Below are 21,540 nucleotides of genomic sequence, written 5' to 3' on the forward strand. Positions count from 1 at the left end.
CTCTGTCCCAGCTCCTGCCAACCTAGCAGTTTGAAAGCATACCAGTGCAAGTAGATAAGTTATGTACAGCAGCAAGAACACTAATGGTGTGTAAAAGGAGACCCAATGCTCTTTATCACTGCTCCAGCACCAATCTTGGGCCTTGGCCCAGTAGACCTGAAGGAGCGTCTCCACCCCCATCGTTCAGCCAGGACACTGAAGTCCAGCGCCGGGGGCCTTCTGGCAGTTCCCTCACTGCAAGAAGCGAACTTACAGGGAATCAGGCAGAGGGCCTTCTCGGTAGTGGCACCTGCCCTGTGGAACACCCTCCCATCCGATGTGAAGGAAATAAACTATATGACTTTTAGAAGACACCCGAAGGCAGCCCTGTTTAGGGAAGTTTTTAATGTTTGATGATTTATCGCATTTTTAATATTTTGTTGGAAGCCACCCAGAGTGGCTGGGGAAACCCAGCCAGATGGGTGGCATATAAATAAATAAATAAAATGGTGGTGGTGGTGGTGGTGATGATGATGATGAGATAATAGGCTTTTCCAGAACCCCTTTGTCTGACATGGAATACTTGAGTTGTTGTTCTCAACCAGTTCCCCTTCCCATCATTCTCCCAGGGAGCAAGCGTTTAGCACCAGCTGCAGCTTCCGGACTAACCACAAGGGTAGTCTCACGTAGAGTGCATTGCAGTAATCCAGCCTTACGTTTAAGAGTACTGTTTACTTTCAATGCTCAGTGGTGTCTTCAGAGCTGTGAAAGAGGAAGACTAAAGGTTTTTGTTTCAGTTCCCCATAAGACTTGATCACTGTGCAACACGTTGTAGCTGTTAAACCAAGCCGCACAGTAATAGACAGCCTCATCTGCAGCCTGAAGGTCAGTGATGGTTAAATAGCCATTGGTTCCAGTGGCAGAAGCAGTGAATCGATCAGGGATCCCTTCTCCCCTGCTGCCACCATTATAATGCACAAAGCGAGGGGGCTGCCTCGGTTTCTGTTGATACCAGAAAATATAGGTGCCACTGTGACTAGCGCTGGCTGTACAAGGGAGTTTAGCCATCTGTCCTGGGGACACAGACTCAGAGGCTGGTTGAGTCATGGTATGTTGACAAAGGACACCTTTTGCACAAAGAAAAAGAAGAAGACGTAGATTCACTTCTTTTGCTCACAAATATAATAAAAGGCACAGTGTGGTTGGTGTTGTTTGCCCAGAAACCGATGTAAGGGGAGTCCTTCACATCCTTACCTGACAAATAGGTGAGAAGTGCAAAGGAGGACAGAGGCCAGGCCATGGTAAGCTCTCAAAAGGCGTTGGGGTTCCTCAAATAAAGAGCGAACTGTAAGGAACCTTCCTTCTGCTATTTCAGATCCCCTCAGGAACTGAAGAGGAAGGGTCTCTCATATATAGCAACAGGCGCCTATTGGCGCATTGACTTTGCAAGAAACGCCACACCTTTGAGGAGGCATGACATTCTAGACCAGGCAATGAAGACAAGATATTTGCATGAGGGAGAGTTCAGGATAGAACTCTCCAACATTCTGTCAATAAAAGTGGCACGGCTCTCTCACTCCCCCCCCAAAGGGAGCAGCACGGGCAGCCACTTTGCCAGCGACCTCCCCCCTTCATTTATTGTAAGGTCGCGGAAATAAGTGGCAGTTTAACTTTTCTGGATCGGAAATTTGGGGGGAAACTGCGGCTTTTATTTGGGCCAAAATTAATAATAATAATAATAATAATAATAATAATAATAATAATAATAATACCTGAATCAGTTTTATTGCAGGTTCAAAAGTCAAGCATTATCAACTAGTACCATTCAGTCGGCGCCAGAGGCACCAACAACCACCTCTACCTGTTCTGGAGTCACTCCGCTGGTGATCTTGAAATAGTGTTCTGCACACTTTGTTGTTGTTGTTTAGTCGTTTAGTCATTTAGTCGTGTTGTTTAGTCGTTAGACTCTTCGTCACCCCATGGACCAGAGCACGCCAGGCACTCCTGTCTTCCACTGCCTCCCGCAGTTTGGTCAAACTCATGTTCGTAGTTTCGAGAACACTGTCCAACCATCTTGTCCTCTGTCGTCCCCTTCTCCTAGCGCCCTCAATCTTTCCCAACATCAGGGTCTTTTCCAGGGAGTCTTCTCTTCTCATGAGGTGGCCAAAGTATTGGAGCCTCAGCTTCACGATCTGTCCTTCCAGTGAGCACTCAGGGCTGATTTCCTTCAGAATGGATAGGTTTGATCTTCTTGCAGTCCATGGGACTCTCAAGAGTCTCCTCCAGCACCATTGTATAAAGCAGTGTTTCCCAACCAGTGTGCCTCCAGATGTTTTGGGACTACAACTACCATCATTCCTGACCACTGGTCTTGTTAGCTAGGGATGATGGGAGTTGTAGTCCCAAAACATCTGGAGGCACACTGGTTGGGAAACACTGGTATAAAGTACTATTACACTGCAATGTGGCCGAAACAAAATTCCAAGTACTGTATATTAGTACTTGGCCAATAAATTATTAAATTATTATTATTATTATTATTATTATTATTACTACTACTACTACACTGCCCATCTAACTGGGTTCCCATAGTTACTCTGGGTAGCTTCCAACATATATAAAAACACAATATAACATTATACATTTAAAAAAACTTCCCAGGGCTGCCTTCAGATGTCTTCTAAAGGTTGCATAGTTACTTATCTCCTTGTCTTGGGGATTGAGTAACTCCATACCCACCAACATTCCTTTGATTAAAATAGGGACGTCCTAAGGAAAAGCAGGACATTCCGGGATCAAATCAGAAACTAGGACAGCTTCTATAAATTCAGGACTGTCCCTGGAAAATAGGGACACTTGGAGGGTCTGATATTCTACCTCCGAAGTTGAAAGAAATTTGCCTCCAAATAAAAGTCACCTCCAAACAAATGCTGTCTGGTCTGGAATTGCAAGAGGGGAGAGTTAGTGTTGCACTCAAGTCCTGCTTGCATACTTCTCTTACTTATATAAATTAAATTAATAATAACAACAACAACAGCAACTATCTGGCCAGTTCCTGTGAGAACGAGATAGTGAACTACAGTGGAACCTCAGTTTACGAACGCAATCCGTTCCACGGAGGCGTTCGTAAACGGAGGCATTCGCTCCCCGAAGGCACGCTTTTATGCATGCGTGAAGCGTCGATAGAGTGCTTCTGCGCGCACACACGCTGCGCAGATCGCTTCTGCGCGTGCGTGAGCTGCGCATAAGCAATCTGAGCATCTGACTCCACGGAACCCAGATGTAAACACTTCTGGGTCTGCAGTGTTCATAAACAGAGGTAGTTGCAAACCGAGGTTCCACTGTAGAGGGAACTTTCACCTGATCCAGTAAGACTTTTCTTGTGGTCCTCTTGACTTGTGACCTTCCATTTCTTTCTTTTTCTTTTTTCTTTAGGTGGAAGGGCAGGATGGAAATTAAATATGTAAAGTGGCATGGTGAGCTGATTTATGCATGGAAGATGGGACTGACCTCAACGTAGAGAACTGATGGGAGCCAGTGCAATTTCTGTTCCCTTCACCTATGTCTCTCAACACAAACAAACAAAAACATTCAGGAACAGATCAAATTAATATATATTCTCAACTCCCTTGGACTAAATTTGAGAAATATTTGAAAAACAATTGTAAACAACAGATTACACTACTAGGTTTGCAGGAAGTTATGAAAGGAGAACTGTATGAAATATTGTAGTTATAATTCAAGAGGATGAATATAGATTGATGATTATTAAAAGTAACAGTGAAGTGTGGAATACAAGAAGTAGGTAAAAAGTTTGGAAATCATTAGACGTGGTTGATGGAAGTCCAAAAAATATTGTATAAGATAGGAATGATTGTAAAATGATATATGGAAATTATATGCAAAAATTTATACATATATATAGAGAGAGGGGGGGGGAGAGGGAGAGGGAGAGAGAGAGGTAAAGGGGCCCCTGACCATCAGGTCCAGTCATGCCCGACTCTGGGGTTGCGGCGCTCATCTCGCTCTATAGGCCGAGGGAGCCGGCATTTGTCCGCAGACAGCTTCTGGGTCATGTGGCCAGCATGACAAAGCTGCTTCTGGCGAACCAGAGCAGCGCACGGAAACGCTGTTTACCTTCCCGCCGGAGCGGTCCCTATTTATCTACTCGCACTTTGATGTGCTTTCGAACTGCTAGGTGGGTAGCAGCTGGGACCGAACAACGGGAGCTCACCCCGTTGCAGGGATTCGAACTGCCAACCTTCTGATCAGCAAGCCCTAGACTCTGTGGTTTAACCCACAGCCCCACCTGGGTCCCTGTGAATATATATATATATATATATATATATATATATATATATATATATATATATATATATTCACAACTCCCTTCTATGACAGAGGAAGGTGGAAGGTTTTTGTCTCAGTTCCTCATCAGACTTGATCACTGTGCCACAAGCTATAGCTGTTAAACCAAGCCCCACAGTAATACACAGCCTCATCTTCAGGGTGGATGTCGGTGATGGTTAAATAGCCAGTGTTTCCAGAGAAGGAAGCAGTGAATCGATCCGGGATGCCTTCCCCCCTGTTGCTGCCGACATACTGCACATAGCGAGGGGCCTGTCCAGGTCTCTGCTGATAAAAAGCAACATAGCTGCTGCTGCGACCACCACTGGACGTACAGGGTAGTTTAGCCGTTTGCCCCAGGGACACAGATTCAGAGGCAGGCTGAGTCAGAGTACGCTGTGAAGTGACACCTTTTGTGGAAAAGAGAAAAGAATAAAATGACATCGATTCATTCCTTCTGCTCCTAAATATCAGGCTGGCACTGTGATAAAAACACACAATGTAAATAGTTCTGCAATGGGCTAGAGCAGGCATCCCCAACCTTCAGCCCTCCAGATGTTTTGGACTACAATTCCCATCATCCTTGACCACTGGTCCTGTTAGCTAGGGATCATGGGAGTTGTAGGCTAAAACATCTGGAGGGCTGCAGGTTGGGGATGCCTGGGCTAGAGGCTACATTCTTACCCAAAACGGAGCTGAGAAGTGCAAGGAAGGATAGAGCCCAGGCCATGATGAGATCTCTAGGCGAACTGGAATCTCTCTTGAGAAACAGGTAACAGTCTGGCAGGGATCTCCCTCCTTCTCTTTTAAAACCCCTCAGAACCGCAGGTGACGTTTCTGTCATATAAAAGGATTGACACCCATTGGCTTCTTTGCTAGAAATGCCAATCCCCCTCTGAGGAGGTGGGGCATTCTAGCGCAATCAATAAACAGAGATGGCGTTTGCATGAGAGATTATTTTTTAAAAGAAGCAGGAAGGCTCCTGGCTTTTCCTGGTGTGGGAGCAATATGTAGCTTTCTGAAGCATCGCACAGAACTAAGAGTAGTGATGGAACAAATAAGGTGTTTGTGTGTAAATCTGAGGAACAGCTATTTTCCTGTTAACAATACTGTACCCCAAATACTGAAGAATCAGAGGACTGGCAGGGAGGGAGGAAGGCAGCTCCAATTAAATATTTGCTCTCTTTCCGCCCCCTGGAGTCCAGACTAGAGGGGGACACATTTTGCCCCTCCAGCAAAGAAAATGAAGCTTGTTTTGTAACAGCCATAGTAATGTGCTCAGTAAAAAGAAAACACCATTCAAACAAATGAATGGTACTGATGAATGGAAACCAAACTGAGAAAAACTTCAAAAACTATAATGAATTGGGAAATGGAATGAATCTATCCCCACAAATCTCCCAGTCAGCTGAGAATGACTGAACAAGAAGCACAAAAAATGTGGTGAAGTTTATTCGTGCCCAGCACCACTCTTAGGCATTTGACTAAGACATGGCCTTTCCAGAACATCTTTACCTGTTAGGGCATGGGTAGGCAAACTAAGGCCCAGTGGACAGATCCAGCCCAATCGCCTTCTCAACCGGGCCTGCGGACGGTTCGGGAATCAGCGTGTTTTGACATGAGTAGAATGTGTCCTTTTATTTAAATTGCATCTCTGGGTTATTTGTGGGGCCTGCCTGGTGTTTTTACATGAGTAGAATGTGTGCTTTTATTTAAACTGCATCTCTGGGTTATTTGTGGGGCCTGCCTGGTGTTTTTACATGAGTAGAATGTGTGCTTTTATTTAAAATGCATCTCTGGGTTATTTGTGGGGCATAGGAATTTGTGTTTCCCCCCAAAAAATATAGCCCGGCACCCCACAATGTCTGAGGGACAGTGGACCAGCCCCCTGCTGAAAATTTTCGCTGACCCCTGTGTTAGGAATATGTCTTAAGTCCACCACCACCCCACGAAATTTAACTTCATTTGCAATTAAATTTGTATCCCACTTTTCCTCCTAAAAGATGTAAGTAATCTAGTGTCTGCAATGTAATTAAGAGACAAAAGAGGCCTATGGCTGGCATGCATGCATATTGTATGGAAACACAGAAGTACCCTTCTTGTTTTTCCACATGTAAAAGGACAAGTCACCCCGTGTAGACCTTGTCGCTACCACGCCCCAGAAGAATGGATGCCAGATTCTCGTAATGTGTGCGGCTTTATGACCTCTGGGGTCCCCAGTGGTGTCTTCAGAACAGGACTGTGAAGAATAAATCCATGTTCTCTGTTCAGCTGGTTTTAACGTGGCATGAACATTGAGGAGGCATTTTATGGCATCTCAATGACTCAGCAAATCTTGTCAACTGGGCCACATGTAGAGTTTTTCAGCAATGTAACTATGGGATGTCATGCAATCCACATTCCCCAAAGAGTAGACGGGGGGGGGGGCGCTTCCCCCCACAAAGCAAAGGAAGCTAAGTGTCATGAACACTTCTGCCCAAGGTATAAGAGCACAATATGAGTTAAGCAGCCAACAAGAGAGAGATTCGCATTCTTCCCAGGCAGCTGCAAACAGTTGTATATCAACTCTCCCCCGCTTTGAGAATGACAGGAATGCAGAGAGCATGCTAGAGAAAAACCAACTCCCTCAGGAAACAGAGTTTTGGAAGGTGGGAGGGAAATCAGTTCCTCACCAGAAGGAGAGTGTTCTGCCAACATAGCTGCCAAGTTCCAGCCTGAGACATAAGGGACTGGACCGGAAGTAGCAGACCGGAAGTAGCGCTGCCGCCATTTTGGAACTGGGCGGAGCATGCTCAGAAGCTACTTTTGATGCTGCTCTGCCCTGTTCCAAAATGGCCGCCACACCAGAAGTCGCGCTGCAGCCATTTTGGAACTGGGCAAAGCAGCATCAAAAGTCGCTTCTGAGCATGCTCCGCCCAGGTCCAAAATGGCCACCGCGCCAGAATAAACCGGGGGGAAACAAAAAAAATCTGTTTTTTTCGGCTGGGAACAGCTGGAAAAACGGGGGTTTCCCGGGGAATACGGGAGACTTGGCAGCTATGTCTGCCAAGGGCAGGGTGTTAGGTTTTTCTTTAAGATTGACATGGTCAATGGTGCTACTCAGAGATGTGTGTTTGTAGCCCTGATCTGAATGATAGCACACCTGTGAGCTTTTGATAATTTGAATAATTGGAGGTGGAGTTTCCTTGCTGCACTGAATGTGGCAAGGTGATTGGGTAATTGATTATTTTGAAAATTGTATTCAAGTTACCCAAATGTTTCATGAGTTTGTGTAGTGTGCGGTATAGAGGAATGGTGCTAAGAGGGGTGTATTGTATATATTCAAAAATAAAAAGCAAGCAAAGATATTGTGGACAAGCTTGTTGTTTCATCGACCCTGCCGCTGCTGCCACTCGGTTGGTGCGAATGCCCAACACAGGGTCCTTTCTGGATCTGGAGCCAATAAGCACGCCAGTGGGTGGAAGAAAGGCAATGTTTCATTTGCATAAGGTCAGCAGCGGAGCTTCATGCTCCGTCACCGGGGGCGGTGACGTGGCGTGCATTCTGGGGGCGGGACGTGGTGCATGTTTTGGGGGCGTGGCGCGCCGTGCACAATGACATGACACGTGTTTTGGGGCAGGGCGTGCCACGTGCAGGGGCGGGGCGCATGTTTTGGGGTTGGGGTGGTCAGTGGCAATGGTGCCCCTGGGATCATGTCACTCGGGGCACACCACCCCTACCGCCCCTATCTTTCTACGCCCCTGCATAAGGTCAAATACACAGCAGGCATACCAAAACACAAACCAAAACATACCAGACAGGAGCTACACAATCTCCCCTTCATCTGCCCAGAGCCCCAGGTAGAGAGACCCCAGCCGTCAGTCTCACAGCATCAGGTACCACAATCTGTGAAGAAGCTCACTGAGCCTCTTCAGCCCACAGCTTTTATAGCCAACTTAGTTGTGATTGAGTGCACCTGGTCAACAGGCATTACTCATGGTCAGCCCAAGACACCGGGTGCAACTAATGAGGAGCAGCTAAGAGTCCCCCATTCACTACAACTGGGTATCCTGTCAGCACTTAGAACACAGGAGACGCAGTAAACTCCTGATACAGGTGTGTGGAACACAAATTATACTATTAAATCAGCAGACCTTAAACCGGGGATGATAAAGGGAAAGAGATATGTCACCTAACTCCTCGAAATTACAATGGTCTTCCACATTTCCACTTCAGAGAGTTAATTAGCCCAAGGAGCAGATGCATGGGAGAGGCCTTGGATAGAAAGCAAAGCCGGAAATGGAAGGGTCGTAGGTTCAGGATATTCTGCTGGACCCGGAAGCAATCCTCAGAAGAGTCAACTGATTCATAAGCATCGAATGTGTGGTTAGGCATCCAAGGCTCGTGGTTTGTATTGCAATAAATCTTCCAGCCAATTACGACTCACGCGCTGTGTTATCAAGACGGCGGTGCAATGGAGTCAGTGACGCACTCCATGGGAAAACAATTGAACAAATGCAGCTAGAAAAACGGAAACCAAAGTGAATCAATTTTTTTTAAAAAAAAAAAAAACTAATGAAGAAAGGAAAGGAATTACTTTTCCTTGACCTGACACATCCATGGAGTTTATTCCATCTCTGTTGTCTTGTGAAGGTATACGTGCAACATTTTTGATAGCAACCTAACTATGAGCAGGAGAGAACAGGAAGCACCAGACATGGACTCACCCATAGTGTGTAGAATCTCCTGCTTCACTTCACACCACAGGTGTGGGGGCCCTCATCTGCAGAACGTGGGAGAAATAGACCAACATCTCCCTCTAAAGGTTAAATCTGGAATAGCATGCATCGCATAAGGCTATATGTACAAGATGAACACATTTAATTTATTTACATATACATACATATATATATATATATATATATATATATATATATATATATATACTTTTCAAGTTTATACATATCACTAATCTTATACATTTCACTAATTTCACAATCATTTTGACATTTCAGCACTTGACTTCCTTCTTCCTCTTTCTGCAGTTCCTTAAATTTGTTTTTAACATCTTCTGCATATCCAAATTAACTTAGTTTGCTCATTTATTCATCTTCTTTAAATATATACTCTTATAAAACTGCAGGTTGTTACAATAATCCTGCCAATGTTTTTATCTGTTTATAGTTCATCTGTAAATATTCAATAAACCATTTCCATTCTTTTATTTTTAAAAATTGTCATCTTGGTTTCTAATTCTACCTGTAAGTTTTGCCATTTCTGCATATTCCGTAAGTTTTTGTATCCATTCTTCCTTTGCTGGGACTTCTGCTTCTTTCCATTTTGGGGCAGGTAACATTCTTGCCTCTGTAGTAGGTAGGATGCGTTATTTTAAGTTATCCTTTTCATTTCATTATATGTCATCATGGTGGTGGCAGGACATTCTTTGCTTCGCTCTGGGATCGCAAGGGTACATTTTGAATTGTACCTAACAATTATTTTTGCTCAATGAAGAATAGAAGCAGAGTAATTTGTGTGGGTAATGACATTATTACTTATAACGAGTTGGGGGCAAATGTTGAAGATAACTTTTACTAAAAACAAAACAAAAAAACAAACCCAGAAGCTTTTCTTTTAGGAATATTAGGTGCAGAGATACCCAGGGACCAGAAAAAGCTGTTTATGTATGCAACAACAGCTGCCCAGGAATCGAAAGAAGATACAGTCCCATCCAAGGAAGAATGGCAGAAAAAACTAATGGACTACGATGAAAAGGTAAAACTTACTGGAAGAATAAGAAACCAAGAAGAAAGAACTTTTAATTAAGAATGGGGGAAATAATGTGGACTATCTGAAAAACTAAATGTTTTTCCGTCATGTCAACATATGATCTCACTGGAATTTATCTGCTCTGCAGGCACCCATCTTTAATGGACTCGAATGAGATTTGGCCATCTGCCATATGTATTCGTAGAATCATAGACTTATAGAGTTGGAAGGGACCTCGAGAGTCATCTAGTCCAAACCTTCTGCATCTGTGGCTCTGGGACAACCGGCTAAACTCTCCTGCACCTACAGCAGTACTATCTACAGCAGGCATGTCAAACCTGCGGCCCTCCAGATGTTTTGGCCTACAACTCCCATGATCCCTAGCTAGCAGGACCATTGGTTGGGGAAGATGGGAATTGTAGTCCAAAACATCTGGAGGGCCACAGGTTTGACATGCCTGATCTACAGTATTTATTTATTTTTTAAAAATATTTTTATTAAAGATTTCTTGAATTACAATGGTGTGTGCAGTGTTACTCAAATTTTGACATGTATCATTTTTGCAAATCAGTTTCATTTGTTAAGACACTAAGAAGAAAGAGGGAAAATGAGGTAGATAGGGGGTGGGGAGGGTGGATGGGGGTGAGAGTGGGTGACAGTGTTTTGCTTAATATATGTAGGGCTTGATGTCAGCTTTGTTTCTGTTGGTATTCCTTTATTCGCTTGTGTTCTTTTGATGGTGAGAGAGATTTGGGTTGGTCAAGGATGTACTATCTACAGTATTGGGTGATATCAACAGAGACCTGGACAGGCCCCTCACTATATACAGAAGAATGGCTACATCCAGGGAGAAGCAATCTGGCTGCATATTTCCGTCATCCCAGGACAAAGCCAGGAGCCTGGTCTGAAGGGTATTGTCAAGCTTCGGGGAAGCAAGAAGCAGAGAAAACAAAGAGGAGTTCTTACTTATGAGTGTATTCAATCATCACAGCGGGAGACAAGGAACACAGTCTGTCTCTGTTGATGGCGTTGCTCCAATTGAGCTCCTTCCCCCTCCCTTCCTAGCAGAAGCTCTTCCCCTTATGGTGGCCAACAGGGGTCTCTGAGAGTCCTTTGCTCTTGCACCCTCAATGAGTGCCAGGTTCTGGGAGAAGGGGAGTCAGAAATACTCTCCAGTGATAATGTGTCAGAAATACTCTCCAGTGATAACGTTTTGGAACTGGGCAGAGCAGCATCAAAAGTCGCTTCTGAGCATGCTCTGCCCAGTTCCAAAATGTCCGCCGCGCCAGAATAAACCGGGGGAAAACAAAAAAAAAAATCCATTTTTTCAGCTAGGAACAGCTGGAAAAATGAGGATTTCCCGGGGAATACGGGAGACTTGGCAGCTATGCTGAGCTGTGACCTTCCTTAAAACCCTGTAATTCAATACTACTTTCATCTTCTCTGGAAGCTTCAGGAGAAGGGGGGGGGCGATCTCCACCATTCCTCCTCCACCTTGTCCCCTTCAGTCCAATCCCTGACAGGTATACACAAAGACAGGAGAAAAGAGGAACAAATACTAATTTAAAAAAGTGCTTCGTGCACTCCAAACTATGCTGTTGATCATAGGCACCGCACTATGAAGTCGCCCCAGACTGCGTCAAAGTTATAATATTTCTCCTGGACTCTTGCGATCTTCAATTTTCTTTGTTCTAGGGAACTAAATGTGTCCCTCTCCAATCTTTCAGAAATGCAAAGATTAAATGCATATTTCTGTCACCTCCACTCCAGAAGCTCCACTCTTCTATTTAAATCCCCCTATCATGCAAATGTCTCCTTTCATCATTGGCTGGCCTGGAATATCCTGCCTCCTCAGAGGAGGTGAGGCATTTCTAGGAAAGCCAATGGGCACCCATAACTTTATATGACAGACCCTCAACCTGCAGTTCCTGGGGGATCGAAGAGAGAAGGAGGAAGCCTGCTGTCAGTGGTCTGTTTCTCTGACAAAGTCAAAAGCCTCTAGAGAGCTCGCCATGGCTTGGACTCTCTGCTTCCTTGCACTTCTCAGCTACCTCTCAGGTAAGAGTGTGGAGGACTCCCTTTCCTGTGGATTCTGGGTCAACAACAAATCAATACTGTGCATTAATCATAGTGTCCGTTAGAGATTTGGAAGCACAAACAAGGTTAATTGTTTTCCTTCCATTTTTCCATCTTCCAAAGGTGTCATTTCACAGTCTACATTGACTCAATCAGCGTCTGAGTCTGCATCCCCAGGAAACACCGTTAAACTCTCCTGCACCGCCAGCAGTAGTCGTAGCTATATTTCCTGGTATCAGCAGAGACCTGGACAAGCCCCTCGCTTTGTGCATTGTAATGGTTACAACAGAGGAACTGGGATCCCTGATCGATTCACTGCTTCCCTCTCTGGGAATATGGGCTATTTAACCATCAACAACATCCAGGTTGACGATGAAGCTAAGTATTACTGTGCGGCTTGGTTTGGTAATGAGTTGCACAGTGGTAAAGTCTGATGGGGAACTGAGACAAAAACCTTCACTCTTCCTCCTGAACAGGGCGTTCAGCTTTGGTACAGAGCTAAATTTATGCCTGAAGCTCTTTCAAGGATAGAGCCGGATGGAACTAAGATGGCATCTGACCGAATCTTCTTCTCTACATCAAGATCGCCCAGTGACCTCTTGCTTTAGTTTTGGGTTGGGTTGGCAGTGGTGCTGCTGAAATGTTTTGGAATGGAAGTTTAGAAAGTTCAAAATATTTTGAGGAGGGCAGAGTGGCTGTCATGGAGGCAACAGAAGCGTAATTCTGAGACAGTGACAGTATGGCATTAGAATTTTTCTCTAGAGGGTAGCCACATGAAATGATAAAAAACTGCACAGGCAAGAGCATTCAATAGGCCTAGACATAGTCTTTTTGAAAAACGATTTAGGCAAGAAGATGGTTTTATAACCTGTGCCCTTGATTACACTCCACTTTCACACTCGACTGGAAAAATAATTTTTAGGACAAGAGATACCAGGTTGTTCCTTCTCCCCACGGGTAGGCTATCGCAGAACCAAAATTTTTAAAGATACGCTTGTACATGTGGAGGTAACTGATTGTAACCATCATACCAAATTTGGCACACTAGGACATTTTTTAATGTGGCAAATGCGCAGCTTGTAATTTAACTAAAGAGGTTAAGGAATTCACTGTACCAGGGACCAACAACACCATTCAATTAGAATCAGGTGTCATTTTTGTTTGTTATAAAACTTTAGGGTACACACACACACACAGCAGACACACACTCCACAGAAAACCAACCCTTCACCCTTCAAAATTTAGGAAATATTTCCTGAGAAAATTACACATTATTTTAGCACACAGAACCATCCCCAAAAGCCATCTTGGCTCTTCTAATTACTCTAAATGTTTCCTCTACAGAAGGGGGATACCTTGGAGAAAACTATCCCAATGGTTCTTTCACTTAAAGGTAAAGGGACCCCTGGCCATTAGGTCCAGTGGCGGACGACTCTGTGGTTGTGGTGCTCATCTCGCTTTACTGGCCGAGGGAGTCGGCGTACAGGTTCTGGGTCATGTGGCCAGCATGACTAAGCCGCTTCTGGCAAACCAGAGCAGTGCATGGAAACGCCGTTTACCTTCCCGCCGGAGCGGTACCTATTAATCTACTTGCACTGCGTACTTTCGAACTGCTAGGTTGGCAGGAGCTGGGACCAAACCAGGGGGGATTCGAACTGCCGACCTTCTGATCGGCAAGCCCTAGGCTCTGTGGCTTAACCCACAGCGCCACCTGCTTACAAATCCTTTAAATCCTGTCTTAAGGGCATATTTGTGCATGGATAGGATGGGTCTGCGAACTGGATTTGAGAACCAAAGGATTTACCATCTCAAAAGAATGGCCACAGTGTCCAGGTATTGCAGTCAGTAATAAATTATCAGGTATAATTGGCAGACAGGAAAAAGCAACGCCCTCAAATTTTTGTCTTAGACTGCCTCTTTCTGTGATGTATGCATGATCCTTTTAGGGTGGTTTTTGGCCAAAGAGTTGGGCAATGTCTTGGTCTCTCTCACCTCCTTGCAATAGGGCTGGGACTCTGCTGCAACAGAAAAAAGAAATACCTGCCTTTTTTTCCCTCCCCCAAACAGAGCCGAAATGAATTTTATTTAAAACTCAAGCAAATTCTGAATGCCCAACACTGTAAAAACTTGAATTTATATCCTTCCATGTTGCTGTTGTTTTTGCCAATCTCAGTTGTACATGCTGCTGTGTTATGATTGTTTAAAACGACAGCAGCAGCAACAAAAAAGTAAAGCGCTTAATTTAGCAAGACCCTTAAATTTATGAAAGCGTTTTGTTAACGCATCCCTTCAATTTCTTTATTTTCTTTTCTTTTTAAAATTTTTAAAAAATCCTTTATTAATAGATTCAAATAAATATATATGTACACGTTCAATTGAAACATACATAATCAAATAAAGAAAAGAAAATACATACCAGCAAAATATGCCATAGACAATTGTTCAGAATAACCATACATCAATTTTCATAAGGAAGAAAGGAGAGAAAGAAAAGAAAAGAAAAGAAAAGAAAAGAAAAGGAGAGAGTTACTCCATAGAGGGAATGTAAAGGTAAGACGAAAAAGAAAAAAAGGGAAAAAAGAGAAAGAGGGGAAAAAGAAAAGAAAAAGAAAAGTACATTGCAGAATAGCGTTGTACAACATTTGAGACTTCCACCGCTTCTCCGTACAGTACTTATCTCAGCATGCATTTTTCTCATTTTAATTTATTTTCCATCATAAATTTTATATTATCCCATTTTTCAATTCCTGCAAGGTTCTTCTAGATACAACCAGATTTTTGTTCCCAGACCTTGTTTCCCTAAATATTCATTTAGACACTCCCATTGTTTTTTATTTTAACTTTAGATTTGTGTTGAATTATATCTGTCAATTTTGCTAATTCTAAGTATTCGCATAATTTATCTATCCACGCCCCCTTTGTTGGGATATTTGTACTTTTCCATTTGTTCACTATTAATAATCTCACAGCTGTTGATGCGTACAAGAAAATGTCGCTGGATATGTTGCTATTCAAAATGCCAAATAAATACATTTCTGCTTTCTTGGCGAACAATATTTTTATTATTATTTTTATCTCTTCATGAATTGAATCCCAAAACTTTTTAATCATTGGGCATGACCACCGCCTTGCTAACACTGGATCTTGCCTCATCCATTCACCTCTGACTGATTATGAATTTAGTTTCTCTACAATATCTTGCACTGGGCTGTATTGTTCAAAGAGCTCAAGGCACAGAACACTCTGTAGCAGTTCTCCGCTCCCTGCACTGAAAGAAGAAGAGAGAAAGTTTTTGTCTCAGTTCCCCATCAGATTTGATCACTGTGGAACTCACTGCTAAACCAACCCCCACAGTAATAGGCAGCCTCATCTTCAGGCTGGATGTTGGTGATGGTTAAATAGCCACTATTCCCAGAGACGGAAGCAGTGAACCGATCTGGGATCCCTTCTCCCCGGTTGTAGCCATTCATCTGCACATAGCGAGGGGCCTGTCCAGGTTTCTGTTGATACCAGCCAATGTAGCTCAGACTGCTGGTATAAGTGCAGGAGAGTTTTGCTGTTTGTCCAGGAGATGCAGACTGAGAAGCAGGTTGAATCAAAGTTTTCTGTGAAATCACAACTTTATAAAAAGGGAAAGGAATATATTATAAAACCTAGATTCATTCACTGTGCTTAAAGAAATCTCTATAAATAGTTTTGTGCTTGGCGCAGAATCCAATGGAAAGGGAGCCCTCCAAACTGTTACCTGAGAAGCAGCTAAGAATTGCAAGGAAGGACAGAGCCCAGGCCATGGCAAGCTCTCGAGAGAAGTTTGGCTTTAGAAAGCAAAACGGGAACTGGCTGGAACCTTTCTGCTTCTTCCTGAAACCCCGCAAGGAGCTGCAGAGGAAGGATCTATCATTTAAAGCTATTGACACCCATTGACCCTGGAGAAATTCCCCTCCTCCTAGCCAATGAACAAAGAAGACATTTGCATGAGGGAGATTATTTAAAAAGAAGAGATGAGGTGATCTTGAAGTGGAGAAGGAGCTGGAAGCAGGCTCAGTCTACACACACACACACACACACACACACACACACACACACACACACCGTCCCAAGAAAATTAAGCTGGTTTTGCCAAGGCCATTGCAATGAGCTCAACACATCAAGCTAATGCAGAAATGGAGTGACAGATGAATGAATCAAAGTGAATGAAACTACTCAAAACATCAAAATATAAAGGAAATGAGTATAACAGAACAGGAAACAGCAGTGAAGATTCACCTGTTTCATTGCACATCACAGGTGCAGGGGTGGGAGGCTCAGGTGATCTCCTGGATCCTCAACTGCAGTGGTTATCAGCCAGTGTGTCGGAACACCCTGGGGTGCCTTGAATGATGGTCAGGGTTGCTGCGCGCAACACTGGCCTCAGTCCCTCTTTCCTTCCCTCCCTCCTCTGATGCCCTTTCGCGTCTCCACCTGCAAAGGCTTGCACAGTTGTTTGTTGCAGCAGCCCACATCTCCATTTCATCCCAGCGCTGAGCAGGGCTGAGCAGGAAGCACTATGAATGGACCCATGCGCCGTGAAGATTCTCCTGCTTCACTTCACACCACAGGTGCCAGGGGCCCTGAAGGACTCTCACATCCCCTATTTTGCCCAGTATTAGAAAAGTGGGCCGACATCTTCCCCTTGAGGTTAAACGTGAAATAGCAGTCACCCCGTAGGCTTCCTACAACATCAACACCAATGGTGTAATATGAATAACCTTATTTACTAGTGCTGCATCATCAACCCTCTTTTAGGGACTTGAGTAAGAAGAAGCTTTTCTAGAATATGTTTGATATTCTAGACTTGTTTGTTAAATCTTGGATATGCATTTTGTAGCAATGCTGTCAGTTTGCATTTCTTAGTGCATAAACTATTGATCTGATGTGTAGAGATCTTTCCTATTGTAATTAATTCAAGAGGGTTCTGGAAGCTTCTCTGTGTGAAAGAAACAAGCAGAAGGTTTGTGATGTTTGGGTTATTCATTCAGAGAAGCTGAGTACAGCTGGCTTAAACCGGGTCTGTTATCTCTTTCTGTCAAGGTCATGCTGGCAAAAAAGTAAGACCAGAAGGAGAGTCTGGGTTTCACTTTCTCTTTCTATCTCTTTTCTTTCTGGTGTGGTGTTCTGTACATAGTATGCTTAGTGTTAAGGTTTAGACCTATTATAAGCTATTGCAAGTTTAAGTTAAGTCTGCTGCAACTGGATTTCTTATGGACAGTGCCAATCCTGAATGTATTGGATTTGTGACCATTATGCTCATTTGCCTTCCGTAGCAGTAAAGCTCTGCTGGATGAAATATAATTGCCTCTGGTCTATTTTTTGGGACATGTTTAAGTTTTTACTCTGCTAACTATTCATTGGCATCAACTCTGGATCAATACTGACATTGTATTGATTCCATGATAAATGCTGCTGTGTCTGGCCAGTGACGTCTTCAGGGCAGGACTATGAAGCATGAATCCAGGGACCGACCGACTCAGTGGCATTAGCATGTCATGGATTTCATTGAGTGATTTTCTGTTCTCTTAACTATGCAGCACATGAGACCACAGTGAGAATTATTCCATAATGCACAGCACTCTGCCTCCAATGTTGGAATAGATTTGCTTCCCAATAACAGCTGCTTGAAATCCCCAGGGAGGAGATTTCCTGTCGCTCTCAGGTCCTGCTTGAAAGCATTCCATAGTCATCTGGCTGGCGATTGTGAGAACAGGATGTCGGACTAGATGGGCCTTTGGCCTGATCCAGCAAATGTCTACTTGTGGCCTTATAGACTTGCAAACTTATCATATCCCTTTTTGCTTTGGGAAGGAGGGCGGGATCGAACTGAAATAGCTAAATCTGCAAGATGTATTGATCTGTGCTTGGAAAATAGGGGTTTGCGTGTGAACTCAAGCTAGAGAAGGGATGGGAGGCAATGTCATTTATGTTCCCTTATTCTCTAGGATGGAAAGATTTAAAAAATCAAATCCACATCAAAGGATTATATCTAATGGTTCGCAACTCCCTGCTGTGAAGAAAGAGAGGTTTTTGCCTCAGTTCCCCATCAGATTTGATCACTGTGGAACATGCTGCTAAACCAACCCAGACAGTAATAGGCAGCCTCATCTTCAAGCTGGATGTCGGTGATGGTTAAATAGCCACTATTCCCAGAGACGGAAGCAGTGAACCGATCTGGGATCCCTTCTCCCCGGCTGTAGGCATTATGATGCACATAGCGAGGGGCCTGTCCAGGTCTCTGTTGATGCCAGCCAATGTAGCTCACACTGCTGGTGTAAGTGCAGGAGAGTTTTGCTGTTTGTCCAGGAGATGCAGACTGAGAAGCAGGTTGAATCAGATTTACCTGTGAAATCACAACTTTATAAAAAGACAAAGGAATACATTGTAAAACCTAGATTCATTCATTGTGCTCAAAGATATCTGTCAGCCAATATAAATAGTTTTGTGCTTGGCCCAGAATCCAATGGAAAATTGAGTCTTCTAAACTCGTACCTGAGAAGGAGCTAAGAATTGCAAGGCAGGACAGAGCCCAGGCCATAGCAAGCTCCAGAGAGAAGTTTAATTTTAGAAAGCAAAATGGGAACTGGCTGGAACCTTTCTGCTTCTTCCTTAAACCTTGCAATAAACTTCATATGAAGGATCTGTCATATAAAGCTATTGACACTCATTGGCTCTGGAGAAACCCCCGCTCCTCCCAGCCAATGAACAGAGGGCATTTGCATGAGAAAGGCTTTAAAAAGAAGGAAGGATGCTGAATCGTCCTGGAACGAGAGAAATGGGTGGCTTCGCTCACAGCAATAGGATTGAGTGGGAACTTGGGGAGGATGATTTTGGAAACTTGGGAGACACCTATTTTCTTCCTAACAGTAATTCAAAGACTGAGGAATTTGTCCCAGTGAATCTGGAGACAGGAGGGAGAGTGTTCAACACCTGATAATTCACCTGCCTGCTCCAACACAATCCTATTAAAAGGATATTTCCTAGTGACGGTATGTGTGTGTGAATGACTCTTTAAAAATAAAAAAAGAAATATTATTTCTACTTTTCAGATATATACATTTCACTGATTTTACAATCCTTTTGACATTTTAAAACTTGACTTCCTTTCCCCTCTTTCTGCGGTTCCTTAAATTTATTTTAAATATCTTCTGCATATCCAAATTCACTTGACTTACTGCTTTATTTATCTTCTAAAAATATATACTCCTATGCAGATGCAGGTTATTACAATAATCCTGCCAATGTTCCTATCTGTTTACAATTTATCTGTCAATATTCAATAAACAATTTTCGTTCTTTTATTTAAAAAAAGTTTGTTATCTTGATTTCTTATTCTTCCAGTAAGTTTCGCCATTTCTGCATAAGTTTTTGTATCCATTCTTCTTTTGCTTGGACTACTCCTTCTTTCTATTTGGGGGCAAGTAACATTTTTGCTGCTGTGGTCGCATACATGAATAAATTTCTATACCATTTAGGTATACAGTCCTATACTGTAATTCCCAAGAGAATGAGAAAGAGACTCTTGGCTCTATGCAACTGAGGTCAGTAAAGCAAGCTCCTTTCTCACCCTGTCCAGGATGTGAGGGGAGAGAAAATAAATAATATTTCTACCTTTTGCAGTACTTTCTTTCTCCTGCATAATTTTACAAGTTTCGACATGCAAATAGGTTGATACATTTATATGCATTGTGGTGTGTCACTTATGTGGTGCTTACTTTTGAAAACATAGCGTGGAAAATGTGCCTAAGATCTTCTGTATGGTTATATGTATATTCACGCATATTGTATGTGGGGATTGCTCCTTTTTGTGTGTGGAACTAGTGAGAAAACATCTTGCTTCTCATCAAGTTTGAAGAGCGGAAAAAAAGGAGGGGGATAATCTGTGTGGATCAGCTCGACAACTGAGTTGTTCAGAAAATCCCATCCCTAGCAAAGAAGAGGGGAACATGGTTATCTTTGGGAAGGCTGCACATTTCATATTTCCTGTGATCAGTTTTATGAAAAAATGCTTATTCTTCTTGTTTTTTTATAATAATTTTTCTTACAGTAGTTTTCAATTGCAAAAATCCAATAATAGCCTCATTATAACAATGCCAAACAGCAGTCACGAAATTAAAAGGCGCCTGCTTCTTGGGAGGAAAGCAATGACAAACCTAGACAACATCTTAAAAAGCAGAGACATCACCTTGCCGACAAAGGTCCGTATAGTTAAAGCTATGGTTTTCCCAGTAGTGATGTATGGAAGTGAGAGCTGGACCATAAAGAAGGCTGATCGCCAAAGAATTGATGCTTTTGAATTATGGTGCTGGAGGAGATTCTTGAGAGTCCCATGGACTGCAAGAAGATCAAACCTATCCATTCTGAAGGAAATCAGCCCTGAGTGCTCACTGGAAGGACAGATCCTGAAGCTGAGGCTACAATACTTTGGCCACCTCATGAGAAGAGAAGACTCCCTGGAAAAGACCCTGATGTTGTGAACAATTAAGGGCACTAGGAGAAGGGGACGACAGAGGACAAGATGGTTGGGCAGTGTTCTCGAAGCTACGAACATGTGTTTGACCAAACTGCGGGAGGCAGTGGAAGACAGGAGTGCCTGGCGTGCTATGGTCCATGGGGTCACAAAGAGTCGGACACGACTAAACGACTAAACAACAACAATACAATTAATAATACCGATCATTGAGATGCCAAATTATGCAATTTAGCTGCCCCCCCCACATGCTAGAATTAATGGTTTGATTATTTTATTTGTTTCTGCGTTCCAAAATCTTATAAATTTCAATTACGCTCCTGTCCAGATATATCACAACTGTAGTTTAAATGATTTCCATTCGAATTGACACATTGAATGATTTCTACACCTACAGATGAAACATTCAAACTCCCTCCTTCCTGTGTGTGGCAATTATTCTGCCCGTAGTGTTTCTTCCTGTCCTTGTAATATATTACAGTCGTACTTTGGATCCCGAACGCCTTGGCTCCCGAACAAATCGGCTCCTGGATGATCGAAACCTGGAAGTGAGTGTTCTGGTTTTCAAACATTCTTTTGGAAGCCGGACGTTCGACAGGGGTTCCGTGGCTTCCGATTGGCGCCAGGAGCTTCCTGCCGCCAATCAGAAGCTGCGCTTTGGTTTTCAAACATTTCGGAAGTCAAATGGACTTCCGGGACGGATTCTTTTCGATTTCCAAAGTTCGACTGTACGTCAATATTTTGTCTGTTGTTGCTGTTCTCCAGCTTGCCTTGGGTGGTGCTAGTGTCCTACAGTTGTTTCAGAAGATCTGAAATGCTTCTTGTACAAAGCAAATGTGTTCCTTCATTCCTTCAGCAGAGGTTTTTGTATCAGTTCCTGTTGTCATTGTATC

The 21,540-nt window shown here is 43.3% G+C and overlaps 2 protein-coding genes across 27 annotated transcripts in view; both read right to left on the reverse strand.

The window, feature by feature from the left end:
- Positions 1-21,540, reverse strand: part of LOC118075809 (immunoglobulin lambda-1 light chain-like) — a 380,578-nt gene that overhangs the window by 124,527 nt on the left and 234,511 nt on the right. The window lies entirely within an intron of this gene.
- Positions 1-21,540, reverse strand: part of LOC118078681 (immunoglobulin lambda-1 light chain) — a 187,655-nt gene that overhangs the window by 115,528 nt on the left and 50,587 nt on the right. For 2 of the 26 annotated variants that reach the window (XM_088659122.1, XM_088659123.1), the window contains exons 1-2: positions 1,234-1,384; positions 804-1,106 (exon numbers count right to left, since the gene is read on the reverse strand). The exons of 16 other annotated variants lie outside the window; for them this stretch is intronic. In XM_088659122.1, coding sequence (XP_088515248.1) covers positions 804-1,106; positions 1,234-1,279 — 349 coding nt within the window. In that variant the 5' untranslated portion in view covers positions 1,280-1,384. Of the gene's footprint in view, positions 1-802; positions 1,107-1,233; positions 1,385-4,433; positions 4,737-5,010; positions 5,116-15,475; positions 15,767-15,892; positions 16,050-18,669; positions 18,731-21,540 lie in introns of those variants that run through there. 8 more of the 26 variants (XM_088659140.1, XM_088659144.1, XM_088659121.1 and 5 more) reach the window with 7 other exon arrangements.

This window comes from Zootoca vivipara, chromosome 16, assembly GCF_965207765.1.
Source record: "Zootoca vivipara chromosome 16, rZooViv2.hap1.1, whole genome shotgun sequence".
NCBI classification, from domain to species: Eukaryota; Metazoa; Chordata; class Lepidosauria; order Squamata; family Lacertidae; genus Zootoca; species Zootoca vivipara.